The sequence below is a fragment of the Podarcis bocagei genome (assembly GCF_964188305.1).
Source record: "Podarcis bocagei genome assembly, chromosome: 8".
NCBI classification, from domain to species: Eukaryota; Metazoa; Chordata; class Lepidosauria; order Squamata; family Lacertidae; genus Podarcis; species Podarcis bocagei.
Genome location: NC_138133.1, coordinates 68116484 through 68130471, shown reverse-complemented (window position 1 = coordinate 68130471; position 13988 = coordinate 68116484). Strand labels below are relative to the sequence as shown.

The following is a 13988-nucleotide window of genomic DNA, read 5'->3' as shown; positions in this document are numbered from 1 at the left end:
GCTGAGAGAGGCCCACCCCCATCTGAAACCCTGAGGAGCCACTGTAGAGACTACTGAGTTAGCTGGACCAATGGTCTGACACAGTCTGCGATGTTTCCAAATGGTCTGGGAGTAGCAATACAACATTTGGATGTTGGCCAAAGCTGGAGAACCGCGAGGCTCAGAGGAAGCAATCCATTAAAAAAAAATGCCTGCGCACTAACATTTCAGAATGTGCCTTCATGGCGCAACATTCACCCCAGTCAGAGAAGCACTGAACCCTGTACCCATGATCTTTAAAAGGGGGGTGGGCTAGGTTCTTTTGTGGAATAAAACCACCTCTAGAAATTCACTTAATGGAAAAATTTGCCTGGAACAGTTGTTCTGCATGCTGTACATGCAGACAGAGGACAAAGCAGACACTATCCGATTTCTCTCGGAAAGACAATAGCATTTGTTGCTATACAATTGCCAGGACACAAACTGCAGGTACTGTTACTGGCCAGGCAGCGATAGTAATCAATGAGCGTTGGTGACAAAGACAGAAAGGCAGGACCAAGATGGGCACAAGAATTCCAGAGTGAGGGTGAACTATGGCATCCACTTGAAGCCCAGGGAGGATACTGGCAAACCTAGCCTAAAGGCACGTGATGCAGCAACCTCATTTAAGCTAAGCAGGCCCGGGGCTGTACAGCATCTGGATGAGAGACTGCCTAGGAAATGTATACACTATGAACTTTGCAGAACAACGGTGGAACCTAAATGTGATTTATAAAATAAAGAGAAGGCACAAGCTTTTCTAGTTGAGTGGTCATAGCCAGCCAGCCAGACTGACTATCCCATCTGTTTACTCCACAGCATTCTTTTAAATTCATTGCATTAGCAGTCTTCTCCTATCCAGGAGAATCTATATAGGAAACCATTTTCAATTTCACAGCTATCCATATTTTGAGCATAACTTTGTAGCAGAATGGATGGGCCATTACTCAGTGATAAACACATGCCTTACATATAGAAGGGTCAAGGTTCAATCCTGGCACCTGCAGGCTGGACTTGGAAGACATCCGTCAAACAATGGACAACACTGACCTGAATGAACCAATGGTCTGATTTGATATAAGGCAGCCTCCTAGCCTAATTTGGCCTAGAACTAAGTAGATATGTTAAAAGATCTACTGGGGTGCCTTTCTTTAGTGACAAGAGTCTCATCAGAGAACTCTGAAATACTTGAACAATATGGCTTGGTATTCAGTACCCATGGTGATCCATCCTTAGCCCTCCAATTTATTCCTTCCCTGCCACCACTCCCACTTTTGCAGATTCTAACTGCTAAAACAAACATTTCTCAACAACTGCTTGTACTGCTACAGAAACAGTGCTCAAAATTTTCTGTGCTGCCTTCTGAGATTCTGCAAACATATTCCCACTGCACATACACAATCGAAACACCAGTCTAATAAATGGGATTCCGATATCTCTATTCTGTTACCTATATCTTGAACAACCCTGATCGGCTTTAGTTAGGCTGCTCTCATAAAAATGATTAATTGAAAGGCCATTTTCATGTAATTTTTTTTAATAACCCTTCCAAGAGTAAAGACTAGTCTCCTTGAATTAGTTTTAGGATGTTTATACATGGAAGTTCTGTGTGTTTGTCTATGCTTTTACATATAACACACTTGTAAGTCAAACTATTTTTTTACTAAGACACGTTTGCTTTCAAAATAGTTCTATTCACAAGAGATTCATTCCAGACTAAAAGATATTCTTGACATGAATCATGCTAAAAGTGCAGTATAACTCTAACCCTAATCTCCCTATTTCATACAAATGTGACCATCACCTCCCTATTTTACATCTCTAATGTTCATTCATAAATATTTGTAAAAGCTTTTTAGAAAGGGGTCTTGAGGCCACTTGCTCTCAAGCCAGACATTCCATCTACATTTGCAAGGTTGTAAACTTGTGCCATTCTAGAAAAAGCTTCAGAAAACCTTTTACAACATAAAGTTAAGTCTTTACAACTACAACAGAGATGCATTAACAAAATGAGACAGACAGGAGGAGGAAGGAGGGCTCTCTCCCAACCCTATAAATATTCTATACACTATCACATGTGCCTGCCAAAGATTTTGTTTAGCTTTCGTATATTAATTGAAAATGCTAAATCAATTTCCCATTCACTTTAAAGTGAATGGGACTCCAATGGTTCTATAGGATTTCAAAAATGTTATTGTTAATTTAGTCTTGCGTATATATAATTTCCTATTATTTAGTTGGAATGTCTTAAAGTCAATTTCATCTTCAAAATCTACAGTTGCTTCCTAAGGCTTAAAAAAAAGGAAAAAGTTCAATGAGTAAATCCAACTGCAATCTTCAATGATGTCACTGCTGAAATGCAGTCCTGGCTCCAACGCCTGCTTGATCTTCTTCTACACAAGGCAGCAAAGACAATAGTCGGCTTTAACTGCGAATCCCAGAAAAATGTCGTCACTGGCTTCTGGGAAGTAGATTATTCTAAATGCCAACAAGGTATGCCAAACCCTAACAGAAACTGGGTCTGTTCCAACTATTTTTTCCTCCCCGTTGACTTCCAGAACTAAGTAAGTTGCGGCTGAATTTCCAATTCCCATGTGGCATATTGCTCTCAAATGAACCTCAGGCTTTTTTTCTTTTTTAAAAAGTGTATTCCTTGGTAGACATATTCAGGATTTAAGCAGAAGCTAAAACTACAGGAGAGAATAATTAAACCTGGTTTAATGTTAATGCAGTAAGTCTGTATTCATCCAAAGTCTTATGGTGGATACAGATGCCACTACTGTACTGAAGAATCCACTTTGAATAAGCTTTTGGAGCCATTCACACAGGCTTTTATTAACCCAGGATGTGTCCCTGCTGTACTTTTTTTTTTAAATGCTATTTCGCTGTATATGCGCTTTTGCCTGGTTTACTGGCTATTTACCGAATGATTTTACTGGTATTGCTCTCTGCTATTTATAATGAAAAGTGGGTAAGACATTTTATAAACAAATGGAGCGTAGGAGGATGTAGCAGATTTCTCCAGACATAAGACCTAATGAGGTGCTATGTATATTTCACATAGCACCTCAAGACTATTGACTCAGTCCTTTCATTATGCGAAGTTAAGAGGAGTGCTGCTGAGCATGTCCAAAGTGATTTCCCTTCTGCCCTGCATATCTCCCAGTACATTTCCGAGCACAATTCAAAGTGTTGGTGCTGACCTTTAAAGCCCTAAACAGCCTCGGTCCAGTATACCTGAAGGAGCGTCTCCACCCCCATCGTTCTGCCCGGACACTGAGGTCCAGCACCGAGGGCCTTCTGGCAGTTCCCTCACTGCGAGAAGCCAAGTTACAGGGAACCAGGCAGAGGGCCTTCTCGGTAGTGGTGCCCTCCCTGTGGAACGCCCTCCCACCAGATGTCAAAGAGAAAAACAACTACCAGACTTTTAGAAGACATCTGAAGGCAGCCCTGTTTAGGGAAGCTTTTAATGTTTAATAGATTATTGTATTTTAATATTCTGTTGGAAGCTTCCCAGAGTGGCTGGGGAAACCCAGCCAGATGGGTGGGGTATAAAATAATACATTATTATTATTATTATTATTACTACTACTATTATTATTATTATCATCATCTCCAATCCTATATATTTCTACTGCCAATAATGTCCCACTGAATCCCATGGGGATTATTCCCTCCCTCCCCAGCAACACAATGCGGAGTGTCCCTTCCCAGGCTGCTCTCGCCCATTGCCAAATGCCTAACCCAACACAAATCAATCGGTGTTGACTTTGTGTGCCCCCCCACCTGGCATTTTCAGATGTACCAGCTCTGAACATGGGAGGTTCCATTGTGTGGTCATAGCGAAGTCATACCCACACACAGACCTTCCCTCCTCCGTTAATTGCATGGCTTAGATGGCTTTGAAAGAAGATTAGGCATCTGCCTTGCAATGATCATCTGAGGAAATGACATTAAGATGCAGAACAAGTGGCACTAAGCTATGCTCGTTACATTATTAACAGGCAAACATCCCTTACTCCTCCTCCTCCTTCTCCCTCCCCGGCCTTTCGGAAAGTTGGCTTTGGGGTGCTACTCAAACAAAAGGCAGGATTAGAAAGGCAGTATTTCTACTGCTTTTTACTATTCCTTTTTTAAAAATGAGAATACCAGGCTTTGTACCTGGGACAGCCTGTATGCAAAGCATTTGCTCTGCTAATGAGCTATGACTGCTTCTCAACTGGTCTGGGACGGATTAGGGGTGGACAATCGTAGAATCGGAAGGGACCTTGAAGATTGTCTAGTCCATGGGTAGGCAAACTAAGGCCGGGGCCCGGATCTGGCCCAATCGCCTTCTCAATCTGGTCCATGGACGGTCCGGGAATCAGTGTGTTTTTACATGAGCAGAATGTGTGCTTTTATTTAAAATGCATCTCTGGGTTATTTGTGAGGAATGGGAATTCATTCATTATTATTTTCCCCCAAAATATAGTTCTGCCCCCCCCCCAAGGTATGAGGGACAGTGAACCAGCCCCCTGCTGAAAAAGTTTACTGACGCCTGCAGTCTAGTCCAACCCCCTGCAGGCAGGAATATGCAGCTGTCCCATATGGGATCAAACCTGCAACCTTGGAGTCATCAGCACCACACTCTAACCAACTGAGCTATCCAGGCTAGATCCCTCCCTTTCAAATAGTTTTGGGGAAACAACCTTCATCTTAATTTATATTGCCATGCGGTTAATCCATCTTCACAGCAGCCTGCTAAAGACAAATGCAAACATGTGGTGGTGTTCAAAACACAAAACTTCAAACATTAAAAAAATAAGAAGTTCCTTTATTTATTTTTTAAAGCACCTCGGATTCAATTCTGCATTTTCTTTACAGTTCATATACTCCATTTTGTACTGCACTTCAACATACTTTGTGGCCCGTCTGTCAAGGAAACTGCCTGTGGGCTTACCAACAGCGGCAGCCGCAGGGAATTACTGTATCTTATAAAGAATTACGTTGCTAATAATACATTGCTTTAGGGTGTTAGCTCTCCAGAAATAAACTCCTCTTCTGAAAAGCAGCATTAGCTGCTGAAGTCAGCATCCCTCCACAAAAGTAGCGTGAACTACAGGGAGAAAGGGCAGAGAGCCAACACAGGAGGCAAAGAGCCAGGATAATGGAAGGGAGAATGAGTGTGGAGAGACAGAAAGAAGATGGCCAACAGACAGGGCAGACCTCTGCTTCCTTGCTCCAAGTAAGTGTGCATAGCATTGCAGCCTCAGGATCCTGAAGCCAACAGGGCTAACCTCTGAGTATTTTGCAGTATAAGCTACTGTGCAGATGGAACCTGCCACCCATATGGCTTGTTGCTTGGTACTTTCCAGACCACACGGCCAGCATGCTGTAGTATTTAGAGTGTTGGATTAGGACCTGGGAAAGCAGGGTTCGAATCCCCGCCCAGCCATGAAGCTCACTGGGTGACTTAGGGCCAGTCAATGTCTCTCAGCTTAGCCCAACCTCATAGGGTTGTTGTGAGGCTTATATGGGGAGAAGGAAAAGCATGAATACTACTTGAGATCTTTGGAGGAAAGGTAAGATATAAATGTAATAATAATAATAATAATAATAACAACAATATAGTGGTGTAGGGAAGGAAGTTTGGTTGGGGGAGGGAATTATAATGAAGTACATGCCACCATTTTTGTGCGCCAAGACCTGAGAAATAGAAAGCAAGTGTAACTCTGCTTATTACGCACCAATTCCCCGCCCCTCCCCAGTCTAGAACATCTTGGTATATAGCAGGCATGTCCAACTCCCAAGAGACTGTGATCCACTATAAAAAACTGGCAGTGATCTACCCATTGGATTGAGCTTTGGGGGGGGAGCCTTCACCAAAGTTGTTGAGCGGTTCAACATGCCTGGTATATAGGAATACTACTTTTAAAATGATGGAAAGATAAGAGCTGAAAAACTGGGGGGGAAATTCACTTATTTCCCCTTGGACTTTTATACAACATATAACCAGAAGGATGGCCAGAAGTGGGGAACCTGTGGCTTCAAGATGCTGCTGGCATACAGCCCCAATCACTCCTTCCCATTGGCCACATTGGCTGGGGTTGAGGTAAGTTGTGGTCCAACATCATCTGTGGGACCACAGGATCCCCACTCCTGATCCAGGCACACAACTACAACTAAGTTCTCAAATGTACACTCAGAATGAATGAATGAACGAATCTTTATTTGTGTCAGCCATCGGCCATAGCAATAAAACAACAATACGATATGCAAAGAATAAAAATAAAAAGTTAATTATATAAAATACATTTTAGGGTTTTGATGTACACCCAGACGCTCATTCAAAAGGTATCTATGTTATTCTTTTATGCACTGAAAATATTTATGCGCCACTTTTCCATTAAAGTATCCAAAGTGCTTTGCAACAGCTTTAAAAGAAAGCACCACGCAACAAAACCAAAAGGCAGTCTAAATCCAAAACACATTTACCAAGGAGTGAGGCCCATTGACGTCCAGGGCATGCTTCCAAATGGACATGTATATTGTTATTATTTTTATTATTGTGTACTCACGCTTCATCCTAAGGTCCCAGTGTGGGTTACAACATTAAAACACAATGTTAAAACAATTTGCAGTCACAGAAATAATGTCATGAATATAGCAGGTGTGGGAGACCTGTAACACCTCCAAATACTGCTGGACTACACCTCCCATCAGCTGCAAATGTCAATTACTACAATTTATTATTTATGTAGCACTTCACTGTACAAAGTGTTTTACAATCTTTATCCCAACAATTTTCAAAGCAACAAGGAATGTGTGTCATTAAAATTGCCTTTTGGCTGATAGAAAATGGAGATAGGAAGAGACTTGACCAACTACGTCACAGCTTAAACTTGGAACTAGGTGCTACAAAAGGTAAGTTCAACTTCTCCACTGTTCAACTTCTCCTTGCTGTTAAACTAGATGCAGTGCCTCAAAGGTTAATAAATTATGTCCAATATTATTATTTTCAAAGTGCAAAATTTGTTCTCTCTCATCAACTTAATGCTCCCGTTGAGATTACGAGTGCTGGCCGGAATGTGTTGGACCCCTATTGGACAGCAAAATGTTCCACTATGTTGTTATATTTTTAAAAGATACAATTTTTCTGTAAATTTATTTAGAGATGAAACACTCTGACACCAGTAAGCAAGGTCATCCAACACCACCCACCCCATGAAAAGCAACCACAGATGAAAAAAAAAGGAAGAGGACTCCTTTAACTTTGGTCACATCCACACCACACATTTAAGGCACATGACTTCCCCCAAAGAATTCTGGGAACAGTAGTTTCTTAAGGGTCCTGGGAATTGTAGCTCTATAAGGAGTACAATAGCTCCCATAATTCTCTGGGGCAAGCAGGCAAATGTGTGCCGACTCCCGTAAAATGGCCGCTACTACCCCTCAACCGCATGCTCCATCTGGGAGGTATAGTGGTACGAGCGGGCCTGCCATGCTGGCCACTGGGAGAGCACAGGTGAGCAAGTGGCGGCAACAGCTGCTGCCTGCCTGCCTCCTCTTTCCTTCTTCAGTGGCACAGTGAGGAGAACAGAGCCCAGCTAGGTTGCTCAAGGATTGTGTGCAAGAAAAAAGTAAAGGGGTTGGCTGCTCCTTGCAGGCATGTTCTCTCTGGAAGGTTCCACCAGCCTGTTCTCCCAGTAAAGCAGAAAGAAGTTCAGACTGGGCTTACAAAGAGACTGAGGGCAAGCAGGTAGAGAGGGACGTGTCAGTCTGGTCCGTAAGGTAGTGGCAGCTTGCAGCCGGTGCTGTGACCGGGCGTGCAAAAGTGTGGGAGGAGTAGTCACTGTCTTTTTGCACTCCCGCCTCCCCCTCTCCCTGTGGACGGCACACAGCAAACAGGAAAGCGACTGCTGCCAGAAAAAGTCACTTCTCCCTGCACTGGCTCACCTGTCCACTCTTGGCAGGGACAGGGAACCTGGACTCCAACTCCCATCATGCCTGAGAACTGGCCATCTGGGGCTGATAGGAATCTGACTCCAACAATATTTAGAGGGCCACAGGTTCTCCATCCTTGCTGTGCTCCACCCCCAGGAAGGGCAGAGGTGAAGAAGACAGACGGTTCCTTCTGCCTACTTCCTGTCCTTTCTCTGGCAGGGTGGCAGGTATAGTGGGCACTGCCAGCAAGTGAGGTTTTCTATATTAAAATGGAGGGTTTTGTATACTCCTGGAGAAGCCACGCTGGCTACACAGGGTCGGAGGCAGGACGCCTCTGAATGCCAACTGTATTTTCAGTCGGGGAGAGATCCATCTGCTTGTGCGCACCTGGGCTGATGACCGTGGTGAGAATAGGATAGCGGACAAGACGGGCCTAATCCTGCAAGGCTCTTTTCAGGTCCCAGTTGCTTCCCCTTTCTCCCGGCGCTGCAGCAGAGAGATTTGGGCTCTGGGCTACTCTGCCAGTGTGTGTGTGTGTGTGTGTGTGTGTGTGTGTGTGTGTGTGTGTGTGTGTGTGCTTGTAAAGCACACAGCCTCCCCCCCCCCGTCGGGAAGATGTGCAGCAGGGAGGACCAGGCTGCCTCGACCCCACCTCCCCCCGCGCGGTGCCCAGAAGCAGAAGGCGCAGGTGGGCGAGCAAGTTGGGTACCAGAAGCGGACAGCCCAGTCTTCCTCGCTGCTGCTGGGAGAACCTGAGGGCGGGCAAGCCAGCAAACTCCGCAGCAGCTCCGCAGGGCCCGGTTCTCAGCGGGAAGCAAGCGCTTCTCCACCCACCTGCTACCCGGGCGTGCGAGTTGCGCAGGGTCGGGCCCCTCCCGCAGCCTGGACGCCGCTGCGGCCCTAAACCCGGAGCCTAACCGCGGAGCCCTTGGGTGCCTGCGCCCCGCTCGCCTCTCCCTTCCTTACCAGGTACCAGATGCCGAGGATGATGGTCCCGGTGCGGACATGGCAGCACATGCAGCAGCTGTTGGAGTAGAAGCGGGCCCAGGGGGAGCTCATCATCTTCATGGTGGGGAGCGCAACAAAAGAGAGAGAGAGAGACGCGCGGCTCCGGTCCCGGCGGCAGCTCAGCGGCGAATTCCCCCAGCGCTGCAGCAGCGCCTGGATACCGCCAGCAGGAGGTGGAGGAGGGAGGGGGAACCTCCGTTCCATGACGTCATCGGGCCTCCCGCACGCCAGCGGGGAGGGGCGGAGCCTCCGGGCCCCGGATTGGGCCGGCGAGGAGCGCGCGCCCGAGGGGGGCCGGGCGAAGGAATGAATGAGAATGCCCGAGTGGGAAGATTCGAACCGCGGCCCATTGACAAAAAGAGAGGCGGGCGCACGTTTGCGCTGCAGAGGGAAGTCCATTCCATTGACAAAAAGAGAGGCGGGCGCACGTTTGCGCTGCAGAGGGAAGTCCATTCCACGCCGCCCCTGAAATTAAAGGGGCTCCTCTAGGAAACTGCGGCGTCTTTGCGTCGCCATCGGAAAGAAAGGAAAATTGCAGCGGGGACCGGAGGCGCTTTCGCTGGGATGGCCTGGCGACTGGCTGTGAAATTGGTCAAAATTTAAAAGCATCGAGAACATAGAGTCACTGCAAGGGCGTCCCTATGGAAGCGGCTTTGTCCTTTTAACTGTTAAATGCGGGGTGAAGGGACCAGGAATAAAGGCTGCGCTCTGTGCGTGTGTGGGTGGGTTTAGTTGAAGGCTTACTGAAGGGAGAGGTTTGGGATATAAGTCATCAAAGAAATCACCTTTTGATGTTGTGATCTTCTCAGGGGCGCCGACTTATAAAAAATATTGGGGGGGCCCATACCGGGGTCCTGCCGCTGGTTCGCTCGGGTAGCCGGGAGAACGCAGTTCGAGGTGGCGGTGTTGGGGAGAGACCCTCGCTCAGGGCGCCACTAGACTTGGCGGCCGGCGGCCTATCTGGGGGGTTTTGGAGCGTATTTCGGCGGAGCGATTGGGGAAGAGGGGGCTTGTTGCCGGATTCTTCAGCTGAGCCGGAGATCCGCTGCTGGGGGTCCCTGGGCCGAGTTGTGAGCACGGCCTGCTGAAGGGAGATCCAGCCGATTGCGAGACGGGGACGGCCGGGGCTCTCCGGCTAGGGCGCGCGGCTGGCTGGCTGGCGAGGGAGCAGGTGGGGAGGAGGCGGGGGTCCTCACTCTCTTAGGAAACGCGCCCGCGCGCCCGATTGCCACGAAGTCCGAAGGGTGCGTGTGTGGAATTAAAAAGCAAAAACGAGATACGGGCACGGCAGGCAAAGAGTTTTCTGCAAGAGGATGGAGGGCAGGTTGAAGAGAAAATCACTCAGGATGAGACAGTCAAATCAGCCATGATAAAATGGGCTCAGGATATTGGGTATAACATCATGTTTGAGGACTGGGAAAGGTTATGGACCACCGGAATGAAATTCACGGCATGTAATGCCTTGAAGGAAAATATTATGAAAATGATTTATAGGTGGTACATGACCCCAGTCAAGCTTGCAAAAATATATCACCTGTCTGATAATAAATGTTGGAAATGTAAGGAGGCTGAAGGGACATTCTTTCACCTCTGGTGGACTTGTCCAAAAGTGAAGACCTTCTGGGAAATGATCTATAATGAGTTAAAAAAGGTATTTAAGTATACCTTTCCCAAGAAACCAGAGGCCTTCCTCTTGGGCATTGTTGGCCAGAAAGTGTTAAAGAAGGATAGAACTTTCTTTATGTATGCAACTACAGCAGCAAGAATACTTATCGCAAAATATTGGAAGACACAAGATTTGCCCACACTGGAAGAGTGGCAGACGCAATTGATGGACTACATGGAACTGGCTGAAATGACTGGCAGAATCCGAGATTTGGGAGAAGAAACAACGGAAGAGGACTGGAAAAAATTTAAGGACTATTTACAAAAACAATATAAGTTGTATGAATGTTAAAAATTTACACGATTCAGAAACTATAGCTTCAGCAATTAGATTTGGGAAACAGGAAATTATATTTTAAGTAAGAAAAGGTCAAAATCTAAGGTAATACTATGTTTAATTTAAGATATAAGTAACTGATGAAAAGTATGTTAAATTTAGAGGTATAGTATTTGAAAAGTACAAAATAAGGTACGAAACAAGGTAATAATTTGCTGATATCTTTATTATAAAGAATGCAGGGTAAGGGAGATGCGAGGAAGTCCAGTTAGTTATATAAAAAATGTGTTGAATGGTTGGTTTTCTTTTCTTCTTTTTCTTTTTTTCTTTTTCTTGTTCTTTTACTTTTTTCTTCAGTGTATGTTTCTAACTTTGTATTTGAAAACTTAATAAAATATTTATAAAAAAAGAAGAAGAGAAAATCCTTTCGCTTTTCTGGGGCTCAGGGAAGTCTCAGAGCCGGAGGTTGGGGAAGGGACCCCCTTTGCTCTGCCCTCTTCTCCCGTCTTAGATTCGCATGGGGGTCCCCGCCCGAGCTTGCCTGGCCACCGGGCCACACAAGGGCCGCGCTCTACGCGGCACACCTTGCTAGCCGCGCAGCTGTCCTCCGCGGCTGCGGAGCGGCCCTGCGCCGGTGCCCAGCCCCTCTGGGCGCCCGCTGCGCTGCCAATGACAAGCGGGCGACGTCGCGGGCGGGGAAGGCGTCGCTTTCTTTCCCGATCCTGCATCCTCCCAGTCTTCCAGCCCTTTTTTGGGTTGGAAGCTCGTCTCGTTCGCCCTTCTCCTTTCTTCACCCTGCGCGCAATTTTCCTCCCTCGTCTCCCTCCCCATTTCTCCTTCCTTCCTGACTGACTGACTGACTGACGGGCTTGGGCTCGGGCTCAGGCTCAGGCTCGGGCTCGGGCTCGGGCTCCGGGTCGGGCTCAGGCTCAGGCTCGGGCTCGGGCAGCCACAGCGTCGGCGGTGTTGGCGATCGGCGGCGCGGGGGGATGGCCCTCCCGGGGGAGCCGGCGCTGCTCAATGGGGTTGCCAAGGAGACAGGCCGGCCGCCCTCCTCCCCCGGCCCGGCGCCCCCCGCCGCGCCGGTGCCCGTTATCGAGCTGGTGCGCGCCGGGCGCCCTATAAAAGCCGCGGACGCGCCCACCGCCGCCCGAGATTATTGGGGGGGCTGAGCCCCCCCAAACGAATTTTTGAGGGGGCTCGGGCCCCCTCAAGCCCCATGGAGTCAGCGCCTATGGATCTTCTCTTTCTCTCTCAAGGGTGCTGCTCCCTAGACCTGCTGCAGTCTTTCCTTTCCCATACCAAATACCCGCATGAACAGAGAGCTGTTGTTTTGCACCCCAAAGTTCTAGACCCAAATTATGCAACCCAGTGAAAGTGTGCACCAGCACAGACCGCGGGGCCTCAAATCTCAGTGAGGCAGCCCCCTGCCAGCTACATCGTAGCTGTGGCGCCTCCTGCAGCACCCCTGAGGCTCTGCGCCTCCCCTAAATCCGCCTCTGACTAGCATTGTCTTCGGCTCAAAGGTTCCTTTGATTCCCACTCTACACCATCACTGCTTGGAAACCCAGCTGACTCCTATGCATGTAGTACTGATCCTGGGACATATTGCTGCTCATGGGACTTCCTGCCAAAGTAAGGAAGGAAAGAATTACAGCCTGTACTGTAGACCAGTGTTTCCCAACCGGTGTTCCGCGACACACTAGTGTGCCGCGAGACGTTGCCTGGTGTGCCGCGGGAAAAATAAAAAAATTCAAAAGATAGCTTCATATCCGGAGAGGCGGCCTTCAGGCGAGTTTTAATTTTAATTTTCCTTCTCCCACTTAATGCCCCACGCTCGCCCGAGCAGCTTGCAGTCCTCGGTAACCACGGCGACCCAAGGGAGGGGAGGGAACAGGGAAGTCGAGGGCGGCGGCGAGCCGCGATGACGTCAGTGGGCCGCGCCGCCTCGCCCTGGCACGGTGTGAGAGCCCCGGCTAGTGGCGCGAGCTTCGGAATAAGTGGGATCCACGTGCGCGAGACCGAGATCGCGGGTAAGGAGCTCAGCCCTGGGCAGGAGGAAGCGGGGCCGCTCGTGTGGGCCACATCCCCACAGAGAGCGAGCCTCCCCCGGCCCACCACTCCGGGCAGGTCCACTTGCATGAGGGGGCGGCGATGGCGACGGCCGGCAGCTTGCCTGCAATGCCATCCCTCGAGCAGGCGAGGAGCCCGGAGGCTACCAGATGCGAGTCCTCTTTCCCACCCTGCTCGGGAGTCCAGAGCACTTGGTCGCATTCAGGATCTAGAGTGGGGAAGCGGGGCTTGTGTCTGGGCTGGACACATTGGGCTGCCTGTGCCGCTCGACCTGCGGGGAGAAATCAGGGTGGGAGTCATGACCGTGAGGCAGGGCTGCCAAGTGTGGCAGAAGAGGACACAGCCGTCGCACCTGTCCTTAGGTAGGAGCTTCTTCCGTGTCGACCTGCTGCCCTAAAGTCTTGGCTTTTTTTTTGGCGGTTGGCACAGAAGGAAGGCAAGGGGGAGGGGAAAAAATTGAAACTTACACTTTCGTGCGTCCCTCCCGGCGTGACGCTGCGCGCTGACGTCACGGGGCTGTAATGGTGGTGTGCCTCGAGATTTTTTTCATGAAACAAGTGTGCCTTTGCCCAAAAAAGGTTGGGAAACACTGCTGTAGATAACAGTGAAGATCACCTGAAGCATGGAAGGGACCGTGAGGGTAACCTGGTACAACCCCTTGCAATACAGGAATCTATTGCCCAATGTGGGGTTTGAACTCACAAACATGAGATCAAGAGTCTCGTGCTCTACTGACTGGGCTTCTGAATCCCAGGTAATCAGATATTTTATTCCCTTATCTCATTCTGCTTTTCAAAGCATAAAAAGGCATTCAGTTCCAAAGCTGCCTTTATATTAAAATTTCTAAGCAGTGCTGAAAGATTTTTAACCTTTCATATCTTATCTGCTCCACCAGGAAGTTCAGACAAGCACACAAGGTCAAACACAGACAGCAGAGCTTCCTGTTCTAAAGCAGAAGATTGAAGTCCTTTAATTATTTTGGAGCTTCATAGATTCCCCCCCCCCCTTAAGAGATTGATTGGAT

The 13988-nt window shown here is 48.2% G+C and overlaps 1 protein-coding gene across 2 annotated transcripts in view; it reads right to left on the bottom strand.

Moving 5' to 3' along the window:
* Window positions 1-13988, bottom strand: part of LAPTM4B (lysosomal protein transmembrane 4 beta) — a 135091-nt gene that overhangs the window by 44982 nt on the left and 76121 nt on the right. The window contains exon 2 of one of the 2 annotated variants that reach the window (XM_081205145.1): window positions 8908-9025. In XM_081205145.1, coding sequence (XP_081061271.1) covers window positions 8908-9009 — 102 coding nt within the window. In that variant the 5' untranslated portion in view covers window positions 9010-9025. Of the gene's footprint in view, window positions 1-8907; window positions 9144-13988 lie in introns of those variants that run through there. The other variant, XM_081205144.1, reaches the window with a different exon arrangement.